The sequence below is a fragment of the Cervus canadensis genome, chromosome 17 (genome assembly GCF_019320065.1).
Source record: "Cervus canadensis isolate Bull #8, Minnesota chromosome 17, ASM1932006v1, whole genome shotgun sequence".
NCBI lineage: Eukaryota > Metazoa > Chordata > Mammalia > Artiodactyla > Cervidae > Cervus > Cervus canadensis.
In genome coordinates, this window is record NC_057402.1 from 39398626 (window position 1) to 39419065 (window position 20440).

The following is a 20440-nucleotide window of genomic DNA, read 5'->3' on the forward strand; positions in this document are numbered from 1 at the left end:
TGCATAGCCGTCATGCTGAGAGTCCGCCCAGGTGGCCACCACCCTCCAGCGTCCGTCCTCCTGCCACCCCACACACCCCCCAGCAGAGCCAAGGACACGGAGCTCCACAGTGAGCGCCGGCCCCTCACATAACAGCTCCCACTGGAGGACTGAGAGTTAAACCAGGTCCACCTGCCTGCAAGTACTGTTCTTGCTCTGCTTCCCAAATACAAAGTATACTATCAGGTATACACTCTTTTTTCTTTAAAAAATTTTATATCATTATAAAAATGAGAGAGAAGTGCAATTTTTAAAATCTAATAGAAATACAAGAAGGAAAAAGGTTAGTAGACACTGAGGGTAGGAGTATGAAAGAACTCAGCAGCAAACCACAAGTACCAGGGAAACAAAAGACAGGAGGGGAGAAGAAATGTCAGCATTAAGACAGCCTGGTTCCGAGCCTTGGTCCCAGAGCAGTGCAGCAGCGCTTGGCGGGCGCACCTTCCCGATTGTCCTGTGGTCCCGGGCTCTGGCTTCCTCCTGGAGCTCCTCCCAGGCAGCCATCCGCTGCTCATCAGGAAAGGACACCCCGTAGACTCTCTGCAGCATTTCCATCTCAGGGTTGTCCTCCCAGTATGCCAAGGAATTCTAAACATCAGACAAGATTCGGGTAAACACGTCAAACTCTTGGTGACCAGTAAAACCGCTCTGAAATACTAATATGTGCAGGTGGTTCTAACCAGGGGCCTGAACTGCTGTGGACTTGGATATAAGTCAGGCATCCTGGACACCAAGGGATGAGGGACTACATACAACTTCCCACCTGAACATCAGCACAGCTGACTCACAGGGGACTTCCTGTAGACTTAGAATCTTAGATTGTTTCTAACTAAACCTTCCCACTCCAAATTACACCATTAATCAGTAAATTACAGTTAGTCTGCTGTGGGTTCTAGGAGTGGAAAGTGAGAAAGAAAATGTGAAAATGAGGGAAGGCAAGCACCATGTGCATCACCCAGGAGAGGGCAGTGAAGGAGAAAGGGGTGTGGTGGCCAGCCCCCTCCTCCACCTGCCTCCTCCTGCCTTGAGAAAACCAAGGCAGGTCAGGCCAGCTCAATCAGTCCCAGGCCTCTTGCTTTCACAGCGTGTTTTCGGCATCACACCACTCCATCTCTTTTTCCCCTCCTTTTCCTACATTATATTATTCTCACGGCAGATAAACACTCTTGTTCACATTAGAACAACTCAAGAAAACAAGAGTATACAGAATATCTTCACAGATAAAAATGAAATGTGCTGTGAAACTTACAGTAATGTTAAATGACAGACAATCAAAGGCAATGTAAAATGTTCTAATTATCAATCCTAAAACACTATTATTTTTAGAAGCCCATATAAAAGTCAAATACACATGTGGTGTTTGAAAGTGGCACAGTGCTCATATTATAAAAGACATTATTGAACTACTATCTTATCTAGTTCACTTAAAGTTTACTATATCAGAAAAAAATCAATCCTTACCTTGAAAATTTTTATGACCTTAATATTTCCAGTGTGTCTTATGTGAGGGCCTTTACAAAGTTCAACTAGTGGACCGCACCTGGGGTGAAATATTTAAAACATGTCCAGACACAGTTACGGCTTTGGGGACTATTGGTTGGAAACCATGTTCTATGTTTTGGGGCAATGTTTAATTCAGGAACAACTTAGTGTGAATCCATCTTTAATTTAGGGTGCAGGAAAGAGGTGAGTCACCTGGTCTCAGATCCCAATCTTCCCCCTTCAGGTCGCATACAGAAGCCACAGAATCTTTGAAAGAAACTTTGCAGACAGACACACCTCTTTTCACTGTCACATCCTGAGGCTCTTAAAGGGCTTCCCAGGTCGCTCAGTGGTAGAGAACCTGCCTGCCAATGCAGGAGACACAAGAGACCTGGGTTCAATCCCTGGATTAGGAAGATCCGCTGGAGGAGAACAGGGCAACCCACTCCAGTATTCTTATCTGGGAAATTCCATGAACAGAGGTGACTGGAAGGCTTTAGTCCACACAGTCGCAAACAGTTGGACACACACAAGGCTCTCACAAATTTTCACTGTTGGAAAATTAAAAATCCACTTTCCTGCTCTATGCTAATTTTCAAAACCAAAATTACATGAAAGATATAAAAAAATACATTCACTTAATGTCAAAAATAAACTTCACCAGACCCACAGAACGCACACCACCAAGCGTGAAACCTATGTAAATACTGGACTCAGGTGACAGAGACATGGCAGTGTAGATGGACTATAACTCATGTCACACTCTGGATGGGGGAGGATCTTGACCATGGGGAAGCCACATGCACACAGGGGCAGGGGTGTATGGGAACTCTCTGCCCGTCCTCTAAATTCTGCAGCAAACCTAAAACTGCTCCAAAAAATAAACTCTATTAAATAAATATATAAATTCAAGGGTTTTCTTCACTTGTTTTCAGGTACTCTGGTTTTATAACAAAATGCCTACTTGTATTTTGGTTTATTAGATGATGCAAAAGTTTAGATGAGAGATGAAACCACTATAAAGCATTTGCCCGCACCTGTAATGAACAAGGGGCCATAAAACCCTAACAAGAGTAGACTCTTCTCCAAGTACAAAAACATAAACAGAGTTAAGATACCAATAATGCAGGTCAGAGAGAAGGTAACTTAACATCAACCAATTTAAGGGAAATTTAGTAAAAAAAAGAAAGTTGTTCCTTAACTATTCCAACCAATTTTAAATATTTTTAAAGTTCACTAGTTAAAAAGTTAAAAATCATAATGAACACATAAAGGGACTGGATTATTCATCAAAGTAGAATGAAGTTTTAAACATGAAAACACCATTTCTTTGAATGACCAGGATTTATGTACTGTTCTCTGTCCAAAAAGGAGATTGTAAGTTAATGCTCAAGAGAAATGGAAAAAAATGCCTGATTAGTAAGAAAGACTTAAATAAGCCAATCTTTAAATAATCCCATAGGGAAAAAAGTCATTTATGTTCAAAAAATTAAATACAAGCTATTCCAATTGAAAAATTAAGTGTTAATGCTGACCTAAGAAATGTTTAAAAAAAAAACAAAAGGGACTCTCCAGGTGATGCAGTAGGTAAGAATCCACCTGCCAATGCAGAGGACACAGGTTCAAGCCCTGGTCCGGGAATATTCCACATGCTGCAGAACAACTAAGCCTGTGTGCCACAACTACTGAAGTTTGGGTGCTCTAGGGCCGGCAACAAAGAGGAGCCCCCACTCTCCACAACTAGAGAAAGCCCCCTCACACCAATGACAACCCAGCACAGCCATAAATAAATAAAATTGTACTTAAAAACCCCAAAAGATCAAGTATTAAAAGTCAGGAATTTAAAGCTCACCATATCTTGTCAATTTCCTCATTTGTTTTTAAACTCTGAAATGGTATGCTAACATTTATTTGTATTACAGGTAATAAACAATAAAATATTATCAGGTCACTGGAGAGTGGTAAAAACAAACATGGTATCCACCTGCAGCATAAAGTGGCCACATGTTCACATGATCCTTCAGGAAATACACTGCCCAGCTGTGCATGAAGGGGTGTGACTTTACTCACGGTACAGCTAAGTCACAGAACCACAGCACTTGCGTGTGGAAAGGAAGTGTCCTGTGCAGGAAATCTGTGGTCATACTTATTACAGGGACAAATCTTCTCTGATGGGACTGAGAAGGTCACAGGCAGTCAAAGAAGGGGACACCAGGAGTGGGGACAAGCAGTACTCATAAGGCAGTTGAACAAGTAGACAGTAAGAGGGGCTGGGAGCTTGATGTCCAGCAGAACTAAGGGTTTGGGTTTGGGTTCCCATGGTCATTGCTATACACCACTTCTATTTGGCCTTACTGATGCATAGAGGGTAATGCTCTTGGCCCCCAAATAGTGGAGAGTGTGGTGAGAGGCAGAGCATCATACCTGAGGAGATGGCCCACTACAGCTCCACTGTCTCCCAATATGAACAGAGGAGGATGAACAGAATTCCTTTCCTGAACAGCCCCCCAAAACATGAGGCCCTGAGAACACGGTCTCACTTGCAGTGAGAGGGGCGCTCTACAGCTAACACCCCCAAAACAGAATGTGGGTTTGTTGTTGTTTAGTTGCTAAGTTGCATCTAACTCTTTGCGACCCCATAGACTTGTAGCCCGCCAGGCTCCTCTGCCCATGGAATTCTCCAGGCAAGAATACTGGAGTGGGTTGCCATTTCCTCCTTCAGGGAAACTTTCCAAAGCAAGATCAAACCCACGTCTCCTGCTTTAGGAGGAGAGTTCTTTACTGCTGAGCCACCAGGGAATCCTGTGGCTTTTTAGTACCATTCTGATAAATACAAATGAGAAAATCATTACCTCCCTTTGTGGTGATATTTCAGAGTCCCCACACAAAGGAGTACTTTATCAACCATGCAAACTTACAATCAGACCTCCCACTCAAAGACAAACTTGCTTCTGCTAACGCATTCAGATGCATCACTGAGCAGAGTTTACAATTCACACATACACGTTACCTGTAAACTGTGGTCGTTGGCGTGTCCACCTTCTCCTTCAGGATGCGGCATTTAAATTTATTGTACTACAAAGAAAAATACACCCAAATAGTATCACATAAAACTTTTAAGTGGGAAAAAATGTTCCCTTTTTCCAACAAACACTGAACGGGCATCTGCTATGTTCTAGGTGCTGAGACCCTAGACACACATGGAGCTCAGCGCCCGGTTCTGTGCTGTCCAGGATGGGTGCCCAGAGCCTGTGTGGGCCCTGAGCATTTGACATGTAACTGATCTGAACTGAGAGGCACCACCAGGCCAAAACACACTGGATTCCAGAAGCACAATGTGAAAAAAAAAAGAATATAAAATCACTTTTTATGTTGGTTACATGTTGAAGTAATATTTTTTGATTCATTGAGTTAAAGAAAATGTTATAAATATTAATTTCACCTTTCTTTTACTTTTAAAATGTGGCTACCAGAAAATTTCAGATGACATACAGGGCTTAGACTTGGGAATGGCATTATTAGACTGGACTGTTCTAGATTTCAGCTTTAACTACATGGAATAAATAAAATTCTGAAGACATAGCTACATTATGAATTTGTACAAAAAAATCAAAACAAAGTCTACAGTAAATGATATTATTACATTAAAAAACTTAGCAGACACTTTTCTGCTTTCATCATTATTACTATTGTGCCAGATACTTTGTATTAAATAACTACTTAGAGGAGGTAGTTGTTGGGAGAAAAAAATGGATTTGTATGATCTAACTGTTGTGTACTTACGTGTTAAAATCAAGTCATTTTTCTTCACAAAGTTTTGATGGAGTTTAGTTCTCAACCCAAAGAATGCGAGAAAATAATTGCAAATCACATATCTAATATGAGATTAATATCCAGAGTATATAAAAAACTCCTACAGCTCAACACCAAAAAACAAACAACCCAATTAAAAAATGGGCAAAGGACTGAACAGACACGTCTCCAAAGAAGATCTACAAATCACAACAGGCTTATGGAAAGATGCTCTCACCAGCCATTAGAGAAATACAAATAAAAACCACAATGGGGTACCTCCTCACACCCACTGGAATGGTTATTTTATTTTTTTGAAGGGAAAGGGAAGGGAAGAGAGAGAAAGAAAAAGTCAAATTAGCAAGAATACAGAGAAACTGGAACGCTCATGCTGGTAGGAATGTAAAACAGTACAACCACTGTGGCAAACAGTATGGCAGTTGCTCAAAAAATTAAACACAAGATTTCCATATAATTCAGCAACTCCACTTCTGGGTATACACTAAAGAACTGACAGTGGGGACCTGAACAGATACGAGTACACCCAGGTAGTAACATTTTTCTTAGTAGTCAAGCGATGTCCATTGACAAAGAGTGAATAGATAAAAGGTAGTCCATCCATACAGTGGAATGAATATTATTCAGCCTCAAAAGAGGAAGGCAATTCTGACACTTGCTACGACATGGATGAACCTTGAGCACACAACACTGAGACAGGCCACTCAGAAGGACGATTACTGTGTGATTCCACCTGATGAGGCCCTGGAGCAGTCACTCTCAAGGAGATGGAAGGGGTGGGGAACGGGGATTCGGGGTAACTGCTGGGAGGTGCAGAGCTCTGGAGATGGGTGCTGACAGTGACTGCACAACAGTGTGCGAGTACTTAACGCCACAGAACTGTCCACTTAGAGCGCGACTCAAACAGTAGTTTTTATATTTTGGATAGTTTACCACACACAGAACAAAAGCAGCTACAACTTTTACCAAATCTAAATCTACTTTTTAATTCAAGCCCACGAAACTAACAATACTGCATGCACTCTCAAATTATGTTTTCTTTGACATTTATGATTTTAAAAATAAAATTTAGAAGATATTTAAGTAAATTAGTTTGAACAATAAAAAGAGAAAGTTGAAGTTTTACACAGGTTACTCCAGGCTAGAATCTATTTTAAAAACTAGCAGAAAACCCCAATGAAAAGAGGAAAAGCCAGAATTTTATATGGTATTATTAACATTGTTAAATTCAATAGCTGGAGTACTAACAACACTCAGGATTAATCAGATTTATAAAACACAAATGAACACTATTCTCCCGGCCCTTCACCTACTTATATCTGCATTGCAAATTTGAACCAAGCGTTAGGAACAATGTGGTGAGCAGGGACTGACCATTTGTTTAAAGCAGTGGTGTGCTATCACTGCTCAAGTCCCCCCCGTAATCACCTTGAATAGGTCTAGGAGGACCTCCGTGCTGACTTCCAGTCTCTCAAACGGCTGCTGCTCTTTGATGATGGTCTGGCACATGCTCTCCAGCACCGGCAGCTCTGTGCTGGACACGGCCCTGCAGGGAAGACGCAACAGTCGCCACAGACGCTGGGATTGCACCTGTGACCTGAGGCCCTAGTCATCAGCAGACCAACTTTCTCCCAGAAGAACGTGGTGCTCTACGGTCCGGGACTTCAGAGACTCAGCATGTCCCCCCAACCCCCACTCCTTCCCTCCTCCACCATCTGTGCTCATGTCCCTCCAGTCTCATGGGCCACACCCCTCCACCCCTGGGCCCAAGGCTGCCCCACAGAGGCCTGGGATGCTCTGGGACAGCTCCCTGCCATCCTCCGTCACACCCTACTTCCAGGTCACTGAGCTCTCAGCTGAGTGCCCACCTGCTTGTCCCACAGCTCTGTCACCTCCCGCAGCAAGTGGTGGTGCGTCTGTTTCCGTCTGTCTCCCCCGACTGGATGGCTGAGCCCATGAGGACAGGCTGATCTCCACTAGGTAGTCAGCAGCACCAAGCCCAGCACACAAGAGGCATCTACACATTCTGAGATGACTCTGGTGGGTAGGGGTGCTCACAGAGGACGAGCTGGCTGGGCTAGGAGAGGAGCTACAGAGCACTGGGCGCTCGGGCAGCGTGGAGGTAACAGCTGGAGGTGGAGTGAACCATAGGAAACCGGGCTACAGATGCCAGGGGTCTACGCTAAGGCAGAAGGAGTGAGAAGGGGGGTCAGGGAGAACTACTGAGGGGACAAAACAGGCAGAACTGGATGGAGTGACAGGGTGGGGGATGAGGACCAGGGTGGGGTACGGAGGACCCTTGGGTTTCAGTTTGACAGCTGGGAAGGTTTCCATATAGACTCGTGAGAGGTAAGGAGGGCTGAGGTGGGGCCTGTGGCTCGGGAGTTCATGCACAGACCTAGGGAATGTGAAACCTCCAGAGACTGGCCCCTCTGGCACCAGCCATGGGATGTATGGCTGGGGGGCACGTTGCCCTTGACCATCACGGCGAGGACTACCTGCTCTCCGGGGATTAACCTGACCACTCTGGTCTGAATCGGTAGTCTGCCCTAACAAGCCTCAGGTCAGATAAATAGTGTGTCATGTCTTTCTTGAGGAAAGAAAGAAAACCACTTGAGAAGTTACCCTTAAATCTACACTCATAAAAAATAATAATTTTCACAAATGGTTACCCCCTCTGTAATCATGTCCTGTATCAGATACTCAACGCACTGACAAGTAAGCTCTCAGGGTTACCTGTCTTCCAGGTACACATCGTAGTGAAAGCCACCATCGCCAGGTGGGCTGCAGCACAGGAGGCCCCCGTAGTGGAGCTCCAGGGCTTCCCCGAGTACGTGGGCGCTGGAGTGCCAGTACACCTGCGGAGCGACAGAGGCCAGGCCACAGCTGCATCATGGGAAGTCACCAGGGGGACGCAGGGACGAGTGAGCATGTGGGTACAGCATCAGGTGACAGACCCCAGGACACAGGCAGTGTCGTCTCTGCAGACTGCTGAGACCCGCCTGTTTCTGAGCCGTCCCTGGAGCCCACTTTGCCCCCACCCTACCCCCCACCCCACCAGCAGGCTATGTGCTTCTCCTGCAGCCTTACTCTGAGCAGCGCTGAGCCCGGCTCCTAAACCACTTCCTTCTGGGCCTCAACCATGAGCAGAAGAGAACTGGACCATGAGCAGAGCAGCCACCCAGAGCTGGTTCAGGCCCAGTGCAGAGGGCCGCCTATGAGTGTGAGCACTGGCCCCCTTCCTCCTCCTCCTCTGGCCAGCCTTTCTGAGCCAGAGATGCGGCCACAGTGGCTGTTCCTGACATCGCTCACGTTAACAAGATTTTGCGTCTACACAGCAGTCTTCCCACACTAAACAGCACGTGGCCATGAAGTTTGAAAGAGGACTCAGGAAGGCAGAGGAGTCTCTTGGAAGGAAAAGTTACTGAATCATCTGAGCTCTGCATACTATTAACATGGTACTTTTGTGACAAGGTCACCGGGTCTCGCCTAGATAATGTATACCAGGGCTGGGGCTGGAGCCTGGGAGGTAACATTCTCATTTTCACGAGCAACCACAACTATTCTGGAAGCCCTACAGCATGACACCAGGTGCCAGGGGTGGACTGATCAGGCACTCTAGAAAGATTTCCCGTGATAATATGATAAATGCTTTATCTTTCATGATGTCACTGAACACAGGGGGACAGAATGTCAAAGAGGCTGACCCCTCTGTAGAACATTAAGGTTGGTGGTCCCCTGTCCCCACCACCCATATTTCTGACAGACTGAAGGCCCTTAGCAGCCCACTGTTAAAGAACCATGTCTGCAGGTCAACCAAGAGCCCACCTGTGTGGGAAACTGCTCAGGTCTCAGCAGGATTCTGACCTCAGGAAAGGGTTAAAACCACCTGCTAGGCCAGCTACCACAGCTGCTCCGGGTTGGCTCCTACTTGATGCTCTCCAGAGGCTGACATTACCTGAAAGCATCTAGCTGTTTGATTTGCTTACTAACTATCCCTTCCACCTGTTGTGAACTCTGCTGCCCACAGGATTGGCACATGCACCCAGCATCTTGGACGCTGGTCAGCTGACCAAGGAAATCAACACAGGTTCACAAGTTCTAGGGTGGCATCTGGTATGAAGCTAGGTGACAGTTGTTAGTGTTAGTCCTTAAGTGAGAAAAACTAACACATATATGCAAGCTATGTATTTCATTACATATTTTGTTCATGCTCTTTATGAATCACTTTTAAATATGGTGTCATGTTAGATTTATTAAACACCAAACTTAGAAAATCACAAAACCCACTGTTCTACCCTTTAGTGTGTGACTTTGTACATGGTACATCTGACAACATAAACACCTAAAGTGTGGTCGGCTGGTTTTCAGACACTTACAGCCTGGGCCTCCTCATTCTCAAAGGTGAGGAGCTCCACGGTGGCGTCCCCTTCCAGTGGGCGGTCTAGGTCCCACAGCTCCCCGTTCACTTTGGCCACCACGGTGGTTTCTGCTAGCTCCTGACTGGGGAGAGGACAGTCATGTCGGGGTTAACCCATCACAGACTAAAGCTATTCCTTAAAACAAGACATGAAATTAATTTCCAGGGTTTGTTTCTTTCTTAAGTGGAAAGTACAAATGTAAACTAATAGGATAGATCTTTTTTTAATTTTTGTGATGTTTAAGTACAAAAGAAATATGATTTGTTCACTGTAAAAATTCAGAAAACAGAATGCACAGGAATAAAATCACATACATCTTACCACTCAGAGATAAGTACTCACAACATTTATACATCAATATAAAAACTTTGAAAGTATTACTCTGCTTATGTTATCTGATATCCTACTTTTTAAACTTTGGCTTCCCTGGTAGCTCAGCTGGTAAAGAATCCACCTGCAATGCAGGAGACCTGGGTTCAATCCCTGGGTTGGGAAGATCCCCTGCAGAAGGGAAAGGCTACCCACTCCAGTATTCTGGCCTGGAGAGTTCCATAGACTGTATAATCCATGGGGCCGCAAGAGAGTTGGACACAACTGAGTGACTTTCACTCACTTTTTAAACTTAACAGCAAACCACGACATTTTCCCCAACAGCAGACAGACTTGTAAAACATGCTACCTGACAGCTGCAGTAGAACTAAGATTTGCCCAATGAACCCACTATTGCTGGGCATTTCGGTTATAATTTGAGGGTTTTGCTTGTCTTGTTTTATTTTGGCAGTGACAAATAATGCTGCAGTGAATATTCTTGAATATTCATTGAATATTGAATACATTTTAGTTCCTGACTATTTTCTGGGGAAAATTCTAGAAGTAAACTTTTGGGATTTGAACTTTTAACAACTTAACTGGACAACATTGCCAAATTTCCCTACCAGGAGAGGGCCTAAGAATACCTTTCTCTGTGCTCTCAGGGAGTACAAAATTATGTCTTCTTGGCAATGTAATGTTTTCATTTGTATTTCTGTGACTGCCCTGAGCCGGGGCACAGCCCTGTGGTTAAGAGCACACACTCTGGGGTCAGGCCAACCTCAGGCTGAACCCTGAACAATTTACTCAGCTTTTCTAAGCCTTACTTTCCTTATCAGTAAAATGGGAATTACAGGACCTTCTTCATATATTTATTCTGAGGATAAAATAAAGTGTGGGCTTCCCAGGAGGTTCAGTGGTAAAGACTGCCTGCAATGCAGGAGATGGCAGGAGACGCGGGTCGATCCCTGGATTGGAAAGATCCCCTGGAGAAAGAAATGGCAACCCACTCCAGTATTGTTGCCTGGAGAATTCCATGGACAGAGGGACCCAGGCAGACTAGAGTCCACAGGGTCGCAAAGATCCGGACATGACTGAGCAACTACACAACAACAAAAATAAGGTGTACTCATAATCAGAACTTAATAAATGTTCAGTATTACTGTCAAAGGAGTAGAATCTCATTTTCCTTTCTGCTGGCCGGGTCAGGCAGCTCAGGGCCCCTCCAGTCCATCATCTCCATCCTCTACAGTCAGCATCTGGCTGGCCCTGCAGCAGAAGGGGGCTGTGTGGCTAAGGTGGAGGAGATGGGCAGAAACACGGCTGCATCTCTGCCTTTAGACTATGCAGGGCACCAATCCACCCCCTCCCGGCCCTCTGTGGATAGAACACAAGTGAGTTACAACCTTTGGACCACACAGACAAGGCAACACCGTACCAGACCACCCAGCAGCCACACGGAAGGACTTCAGGTCCCCAAATGAGGGTATGGAGAAGTGCTGCCCCCCAGCCTGGACCCTGCAGCCCCTGACTGCTCTCAGAGAGATGCTGACCACATTTAAGCCACGGAGTTTTCTGTGGCCTCCACTGCAGCAGTTTGGCCTGTGTCTTAACTAACACAGAACAAGGACCTGGAAGTAACATGACAAGTTATATGGCACTGGCTTAGCAGATGGGCAGCGGCTACAAGGAGAGACACTAAGATGCGCAGAGCTAACAACCATTGTTACAGCACAATAAAGTATCTCGTAAGACTTACAGGCAAAACATCTGCTCACAACGCCTGTAGCACATGAGCAAACAGATATGAAAAGGCAGAATGTTGGGATATGCCAGGGAACTCCTGTGGCTTTTAGCAAAAAACTACAGAGGATGAGATGGTTGCATGGCATCATCAACTCAATGGACATGAATTTGAGTAAAACTCCGGGAGATAAGTAAGGACAGGGAAGCCTGGTGTGCTGCAGTCCGTGGGGTCACAAAGAGTGGGATACAACTGAGCGACTAAACAACAACAACCAGACCAAGAGGGCTTCCCAGGTGGCGCTAATGGTAAAGAACTGGCCTGCCAATGCAGGAGACTTAAGAGATGTGAGTTTGATCCCTGGGTCAGAAAGATCCCCTGGAGGAGGGCATGGCAACCCACTCCAGTATTCTTGCCTGGAGAATCCCGTGGACAGAGGAGCCTGGTGGGCTACAGTCCATGGCATCACAACAAGTCAGACACGACTGAAGCAACTGAGCATGCACACACCAGACCAAGGGATGCTCAGGTGAAACCTATTTTGCTTGCAAACAGAGGTGGCAAGGGGACAGGCAGTGACAGCCCTTCTCAGAGTCCACACAGGGACAGACAAGATGGGTCCGTCCAACTGCACAGGTCAGAGTAAGGGAGCCACTCTCCCCTGGCCTATGGTATGTCTAATCTTGGTCCATTAAATGAAGGAAGAGACAAATGAGTCAAGTACAAAGTCAGGGAATAAGAGGGTGAGAAGTTCCGGTCTAGGAGAACTCTTTAGGAAGATTACTCTCGTGTGAAACTGATTAGAAGCTTCCGGTGAGAGGCCTACTTCAGTTAACTGCTTGAGGGAACTGTTTTGCAGAACAAACCATAAGCCGCACTCACAGACACCCATGACTGATCCTCAGAGGAGCCCTGAGACCCCCCACCCCCACCTTCACCATGTGCACCAGGGGAGCTGCACCAAACACGCAGCCTCTATACCCAATGGCTGTCCACACTTGAGACATGGCAGGTGAGGGCAAGGGATGACAATGTACCTTCCAAACTGCAAAACCAGGCCCAAAAGAGGACAGTGGGCAATCAAGCTACTCTCAGAGAACAAAGGGTGGCCAGACAGGCCAACCCAAACCAACAGGACCCGAGAGCTCCTGAACACTGCCTCGATGTCAGCTGCACCGGTCCTCTTTGTTCCAAATGTCCGTGATTGCATTTATCCCTCACTGTAACCCATGTGACACAAGCAGCCTTGTCTGTTAGTTTGCTTGCAGCCGGCTGATGGGCAGAGCGAGGAGGGCGGTTGTGTGGTTCACCTAAAGTCAGTCCCGGGCTTTCTGCTGCCACTGGAGGTGCCTGGAGTCCACTCACAGGGGAGGGAGGAGGGACGGTGGGGCATGAGGCAGGGGGCTACTCACAGAGGTCTGGACATCAAGGGACACGGGCGGGAGACACTGGGCCTGATGCTAAGAGTCTTCTCTCCCGTGGCAAGAGCACCTGGGCTGGATATGCGTTGGGTCAGTAGGAGCTGTGTCTCCATTTTCCCACAGCTCGGCAGAGCCTGTGACTCCGTACGAGCTCACAGCCCCTGGGGGATTAAAGTGTGCCACTCCGGGGTCTTAGACTCAAAGCACCCTCATTCTTCAGCCGCTCCTCCCCTGGCCTGTGAGCTGGTCCATGGGTGACACACAGCCTGCACCCCAGATACGGACAAACCCCACTTAAGGGTCAGCTGAGTGACAAGATGGTGAAAGGGGGACCAGGGTCCATGAAAAACGGCCTGGACCAGAGATACCCGCCAGCAGGCTTCCGCCACACTGTAAGGGGAGAGTAGCATGTGTCTTATGTAAGCTTTGGTCTCCGAGGGGCTTCTTCCGGCAGCACTTTAGTCAGGAGCCCCAAGGGCACTGGGAGCACAGGTGACTGACTGACTCCCAAGGGGCCCGGAGCGCTGCTCTTCTATCGAGCTCCCAGGTGATGCCAGTGCTGCTGGTCTGGGGACCACAAGCCAAGAGCTACTCTTCACTGAGCTATCAAGTGTCCTTTGCCCATTTTTTTCTGTGGGGGTGTTTTCTGAGGATAATTGGCTATGTATAGGATGACAGGGTCAGGGCTGGGGTTCAAACATTTAAGAAAGACACAGCACCTCTGCGTCCACCCCTCCAGCAGGGCCAAACGCTATCAATATTAACTGCTATTAGTAAACCTTTGATAGACCAAAAGATATTATAATACACAATTAATTTGCATTCTTAAGACTTTTTTTTCTTCTGAAATTTTCATCATTTTCCTATTAATATGAAAAACTATTTAAGGAGTGATCATTTGTTTTATATGGTGCATTTTTTTCACATCTGTCATTTCCCTGTCTGTGGTGTCATTCTTACACACAGCTATTTCTCCAAAGTGATTTCAAATCTTCCCATCCTTGCCTGAATGATCTGGACCTTATGCACTGCACTTCAGAAGGCCTACTACACTCCTTCAGAACAGGAAGAATCATCTATGCAATCTACTCTCAGGAAACCAAGGCAACAGGCAGAATAACTTTATAAAACTATTATTTTTAACTTTATTTTTGTATCCAGCCACCTCACTGCACCCTTACCCTTATGAGTTTTTCAGTTACTTCTCTAAGTCACATTTTTAGAGTTTCCTCCTTGTTTAATTATCCTAACTGCCTGAGTTGAATTCTCAGGTCATTTCATTTTTTCTTATTCGATAATAAAAGCCTTCAGCAATTCAAATCTGTTTCTGATCACCACTTCAGATTTATTCCACAGATATTGAAATGTATTCTCCTATAATAAGCATTTTCTGAGACTTCCTTGGTGGTACAGTGGTTAAGACTCTGAGCTCCCAATGCAAATGGTTTGATCCCTGATCGGGAAGCTAGATCCCACATGCTGCAACTGAGAGTTTGTTTGCCACCAAGACACATCACAGTCAAATAAATAAATAGTTTTTTAAAAAAAAGAAGTATTTTCTAAGAATATTCCTTTCTATTCCTAAGAATATTTGTTTTTATTTCCCTTCACCTGAGTATCCTGAAGTCTTTCTTTCAATTTCCTAGTTTTGTTTTGTCTTGTTGCCATTTAATGTTTACTGGGTTCACAATGGATTGCATTTTGCTCACAGAATGCTAACTGTGTGTTTCTGCATCTTATTCTGAGGAGATGAAAGCACAACCACATGTCCCAAGAGAGAAGGCACCATGTTGGCCACAGCACAGAGACCAGGGAGTAGCCATGAAGCCCACCTTAAATGTTACCATTCAGACCATGTCATCTTAACTTTGACCTATTTGATCAAGAACTGAGACAGGTATATTAAAGCCTGCTACTCTTGAGTTCTTATAATTTTGCATTTCTGGTGTGATGCTACATTATATAACTCATAAAGGGGTGTGAAAAATTGCGGATTACACTGTTCTTCTATTTTAAAAATAAGTCCTAGTCTCCCACTCGATGAGTGTATCCCTGAGTTCTGCCACCTGAAGGTAATATCATGACCTCTGCTTTCTTCTTATCAGGTATGTCTGACATGGCTAGGTCCATCCTTTAGCTCTGGACAACTTTACTTTGTAGACAACTCCTGCAACCCTTCTGTCATCAAACTCGAGGGTGGTTTTGACCTGGTGCCTGTGGAAATGAACATCACTGACAGAGCAACAAAGAACATGGCCTAGAATGAAATGACCTTGTTTGCCAAGCTTGGACCATCTCTTCAGCGCAGGGCAGCTCAGACTTCAATCTGACAACATGCATATGACTCTCCACGAGGAGACAGAAGGTTACTTTTGCCTCAAAGTCCAATTTCCCAGTGCATCTATCCATCTCTCCTGGAAAGCACAGGAACAGATGGGAGGGCCCTGGAGAGTATATGATGTAATAGGATAAAAAAAACACAATCTTAACCATAGCTTTCAAAGGAATCTGAGGATTTGAATTGTCGAAAAGTTTGCTTTTTAAATAATAAGTTTATTTACATGGCAGTTCTGAGCTACAGCTTCCACAGAATTTTATATAATGCCAGGAATTAACATTAGTCAGAATAACGTAACTTCACTGAAGTGTCTAAATTCTAGGAAGATGAAGGCACCTATTCCAAGTCTGATCATAGCTCTAACACACACATCTTCAATCTATAATTAGTAAGCCTTCTTTGCACATTTCTAGAAAGGTTTTAATTTTCAGAGTATCTTCCATATACATTTTTTCATTTAATCTTTACAACCTTATAAGGTAAATGATGAAAGTATTATCATTTCCACTTAAGATATAAGAAAACAGGCTTGGACAGCTGGAGGGATCTGCCCACACTGGTCCAAAGACTCACCCATGGTTATCTACTGGCAGAAGAATGGCTTGGAGTCAAGTCCGACAAAAGACCTGTAAAATCTCATGGAAGTATCTTGATGATAAAACGAGTCAACATCATGTCGCCTGTCAAGGATTATAGGTACTTTTCTCTACTACGTATTTTTATTAGAACTCTAAAAGTTGGACACTTTAAAGAGAAAGAGACTGTGTTCTGACATTCAATTACTTATTAAATGGCCTCTTTAGAAGCCAAGAGGGAATAAATAAACTGATTACATTTAATTTATTCAACTAAGATAAAAATACTTCAGCAGCCCCAAGAACACACCCTCACCAAGCTCTGGCGCAGCACTTAATATTATCTGCTCCACACTATGGTTTACCTAATTTCAGCAGCCACCTGGTAAGGCGTTGTTTTCCAAGCTTCCCCTTTCACTGTTCTCCCATCAGCCACTCTTACTGTGATCACATTGCTTGAATCTCCCTTCTTTTCATAAACGGCAAGTAAGAGCTGATGATCTTTCTTCAATATTTCAAAAAGCCTCAATCTTTCCTTCACAAAATTTGGTGGTTTCTTCACCTGAAAGCCATAAGAATACAGAATATGGTAAGGTTAACACACACAGCCGACTTTTTTTCTAACTGCTCAGCTCTAAATAAGCCTCACCCTCCTCAGCAGGCCCAGGGCATCCCCTTGCACCAGCCCCTAGGCTCTGCTTTAACTCCCACCCTCTAGAGACTCCCCTCCACAGGGCTCACCCCCTCCCAACTCAGTGCCTTCATGCACCTGTCTGACTCTGTGACCCCATGGACTGTACCCACCAGGCTCCTCTGCCCCTGGAATTCTCTGGGCAAGAATACTGGATTTCCTTTTCCAGGGGATCTTCCCAATCCAGGGATTGAAGCTGAGGCTCCTGTGTTGGCAGGCAGGTTCTTTACCATTGAGCCACCTGGGAAGCCCAGGTCTCACCAAGCCACGCAAAGCCCTCCTCTTCCAACTGCTATACCCACTGGCATCGCCCTTCTCTGCACACTTAGCAAGTGTGTGCACAGGGTCACACAACTCAGCCCTTAATTGATACACTATCTGACTTTGTTCTCTAGTTGTTTCTCCAATGTGTCTGAACTCCTCAACCCCAGGGATCCCTGTGAGGCCAAGTACTCCTCCTCTGCTCCTACCAAATGTTGATGTGCTTTATCAGTTCTCTCCAGTTGCTGTAATGACTTATATTAAAAAAGCAACAAAGTTTCCTTAACACAAAAGAAAAGCTCTGCTGTCTTAATTTAGACTAAGCAGTGCTTTATGGCTATGTGGCTGTCTCATCTCTAAGTTAAGACAGCTATTTTTTTTTAATCTTTATTTATTTATTTTTGGCTATGCTGTGTCTTTTTTTCTGCACAGGCTTTTCCCTAGTTTTGGTGAGTGGGGGTTACTCTCTATTAAAGGTGCATGGGTTTCTCATTGCAGTGGCTTCTCTTGTTGTGGAGCATGGGCTGTAGGTGTGCAGGCTCAGTAGTTGTGGCTCCCAGGCTCTAGAGCTACAGTTCATGGAGTCACAAAGAGTTGGACACGACTGAGCACAAATACACACACACACACACACACACACACACACCCCTGGGCAATTAACTATATAAGCGTATTTAAATTACAGGTAGTATTCTATATTATTTCCACAGCAATGACTTACCTCATTGTCAGGCTCGATCTCCTTTCTAACGTCCTCTTCTGGGCTTTGACTAGGAGGAGGCTGACAAACAAATGGAAATAATAAACAACTTATACCAAGGACCACAAAGAGCAACAGGTTTGAAGTCTAAGGAAGGGGAGGGACAGGTCGGCAGGCAGCAGGCATCCCATGTGAGAGGCTCTCCTGACCACCACCTTCAACCCTCAACAGGTAAGTGGTTTTCTTGGGTTCAGTCCTTCCTGACTGTGCACTTTCACACACTCTTGCTAAGTGCACTTAATATATTTTGCTCTTTAATGGTTCCCCCACCCCAAATCTTAAACAATGTCCCTGGAAGTCGGTTGCAGAGCTGTCATCAGCGATTTTAAATGCACTGTTTCAGGAAGGTGTTACCCAGGAACACCCAGTCCCCTGGCAAAAAAGTGAGGAGCATCCACAGTCTGAGCCACAGTAAGAACTTAAAATGCCCTACGTCACTGGAAGGTAAGTGAATCAAAACACTAACATGCATGCGTGCTCAGTCGCTCAGTCATGTCTGACTCTTCGCAACCCCATGGACTGCAGCACGCCAGGCTTCCCATCTCCTGGAGCTCACTCAATCTTAACGTCCATTGAGTCGATGATGCCATCCAATCATCTCACCCTCTGTCGCCCCCTTCTCCTCGTGTCCTCAATCTTTCAGAACACTATTAAGTGACAAGGTTAAATACGCAAATCTCAAGACATACCTCCCCCCACCTCCCCGCCTCGGAAACAAGGCAAGGACCAAACACCCCAAGTCACCTGTCGTCAACAGGTCAGGCCAGCCATTCATCAGAACGAAGGGGTTTCTATAGGGAGCTGCTGCTCTTCTGCCCAAGCAAAGAACACTGAGTTTTAAACACCGCAGCATTTTTTTCAAAGAAAGGAGAACCCTATTTCTGCCACTTAAGAAAATGAGTAGCGGACAATTTAGAAGAGCTGAGACATCACTGCCTTAGGTCAGCCTGGCGATCGCTGCAAACGCAGCGGCCCTGGGGTGCCTGGCCTGCGGTGGGCTCCGGGTCCGAGAGGGGTCGTGGGGGGGACGGGGAGGAGGTCCGGTCTCAGCACCTTCCTGCCGCCCATTGGCCCTCAGCGTACCCGCACCTGCCGCTCCCCCAACCCCTGGCCAGCAGCGCACGCTCCCTGCCCCGCCCCGCCCGGCAGTCAGCCCCCTCCTCCGTACCTGCGCGCCTGCGGCCCCGCGCCCCGCCCCCGACCGCTCAGCGCCCTCCAGCCTCGCCTGGTGGCTCAGCTCCTCCTCAAGGCACAGCCGCAATCGGTGCAGGCGGTGGCGCAACTCGCGGTTCTCTGCCCGCAGCTGCGCCACCTCGCGCGTGAGGCACGGCCCCTCGGCCTGGCAGCGGTCCGGCGCATTCAGCTGCTCGTCCCTCAGACGGTGGACCTCCGCCCACAGCCAACGGATGTCCTCCTCCTGCCGCGCCAGGCGCGACGCCACCGCCTCGGCCGCAAGGGCCTCGGCCGCCATGGCAGCAACCTCGCCTCCCACACGCACCAGCGCCACGCGTGGACAGCCGGCAGCGAAGGGGCGCACTGCGGGGGCGGGGCACGGCCGGCGCTATATAAACGGGGGGGCGGGGCTCCAGGGCACGGTGGGGCTGGTTGTACACTGCCGGGGCGGGGCGATAGGAGCTGACGAGAACGCAGGTACTGGATGGGGCTATAAGAACTGTAGGGGCGGGGCCATGTGGAAAGGTGTGGCCGGCTGTGCACAGCCGGGGTGGGACGATAGGCTCTGGGGAGGCGGGGCCATAGGACCTGTAGGGGGCGGGGCGAAGAGAAGAGGCGGAGCTAAAGGCAGCGTAAGGAAGGCGGGGCAATGGGAGGGGTGGGGCCGGTTGTACACTGCAGGGCGGGGCTACGGAACGAGGGGCGGGGCGGTGGAGAGGGGCAGGAGCCAAGTAAGGGGCGGGGCAGGTGGACCCAGGTTGGGCACTCTTTTGGGGGGAGACCACCGGGTACCGGCAGGCCGGCCAGTGGAGCGGCGTTGGCCCTGAACAGGTTCAAGGTACCTTCAGAGCTACCAGTATGTTCAGTTCAGTTCAGTCGCTTAGTCGTGTCCGACTCTTTGCGACCCGGTGGACTGCGGCACGCCAGTATGTTGCCAAAATGCAAATTGTCCAAAACCTTGGGAACATCTCCCTTCCCAGAATGGTTCTTGTCTTTCCCCTCTCAAATGCTGGCAGTCACCATTCTTTTAACTTGCCCCCAGATTCTAAAAAGTGGCCATTGAGAACTGAGCTTCTTTGGCCTCATGCCAAGGCTGGCCAAGTGTAGAGGCCATGGCACCGGGGCACCCAGATCGCTACAAAGATTTACATCTGATGATACAAAATTGCTAGTGCCTCGAGAGTAGGGCAAGTGCCACATAGGTCTTTGTGTCCCTCATAACCATGAGCACACACCCTCCCATAAAAACAACACAGATTGGTTTTTATTAACATTCTTACAGCTTGGGATGTGGCAAACCTTGTTCTAAGGTCTCTACACAAGTATGAAGTCCTTTAAAAGATACTTATATTGAGAGACACAGCCATTTTTTTTTTAATTTTTTTATTAGTTGGAGGCTAATTACTTCACAACATT

At 46.7% G+C, this 20440-nt stretch overlaps 1 protein-coding gene across 1 annotated transcript in view; it reads right to left on the reverse strand.

The window, feature by feature from the left end:
* The window catches only part of TARS3 (threonyl-tRNA synthetase 3), a 42216-nt gene extending 22842 nt beyond the window's left edge, over window positions 1–19374 (reverse strand). Inside the window, exons 1-9 of the mRNA XM_043434576.1 lie at window positions 19020–19374; window positions 17813–17872; window positions 16505–16701; window positions 9711–9834; window positions 8068–8189; window positions 6760–6877; window positions 4532–4596; window positions 1501–1579; window positions 481–627 (exon numbers count right to left, since the gene is read on the reverse strand). Of these exons, the coding sequence (XP_043290511.1) occupies window positions 481–627; window positions 1501–1579; window positions 4532–4596; window positions 6760–6877; window positions 8068–8189; window positions 9711–9834; window positions 16505–16701; window positions 17813–17872; window positions 19020–19322 (1215 nt within the window). The 5' untranslated portion in view covers window positions 19323–19374. The remainder of the gene's footprint in view (window positions 1–480; window positions 628–1500; window positions 1580–4531; window positions 4597–6759; window positions 6878–8067; window positions 8190–9710; window positions 9835–16504; window positions 16702–17812; window positions 17873–19019) is intronic.
* Between the last annotated feature and the right edge of the window lie 1066 nt (window positions 19375–20440).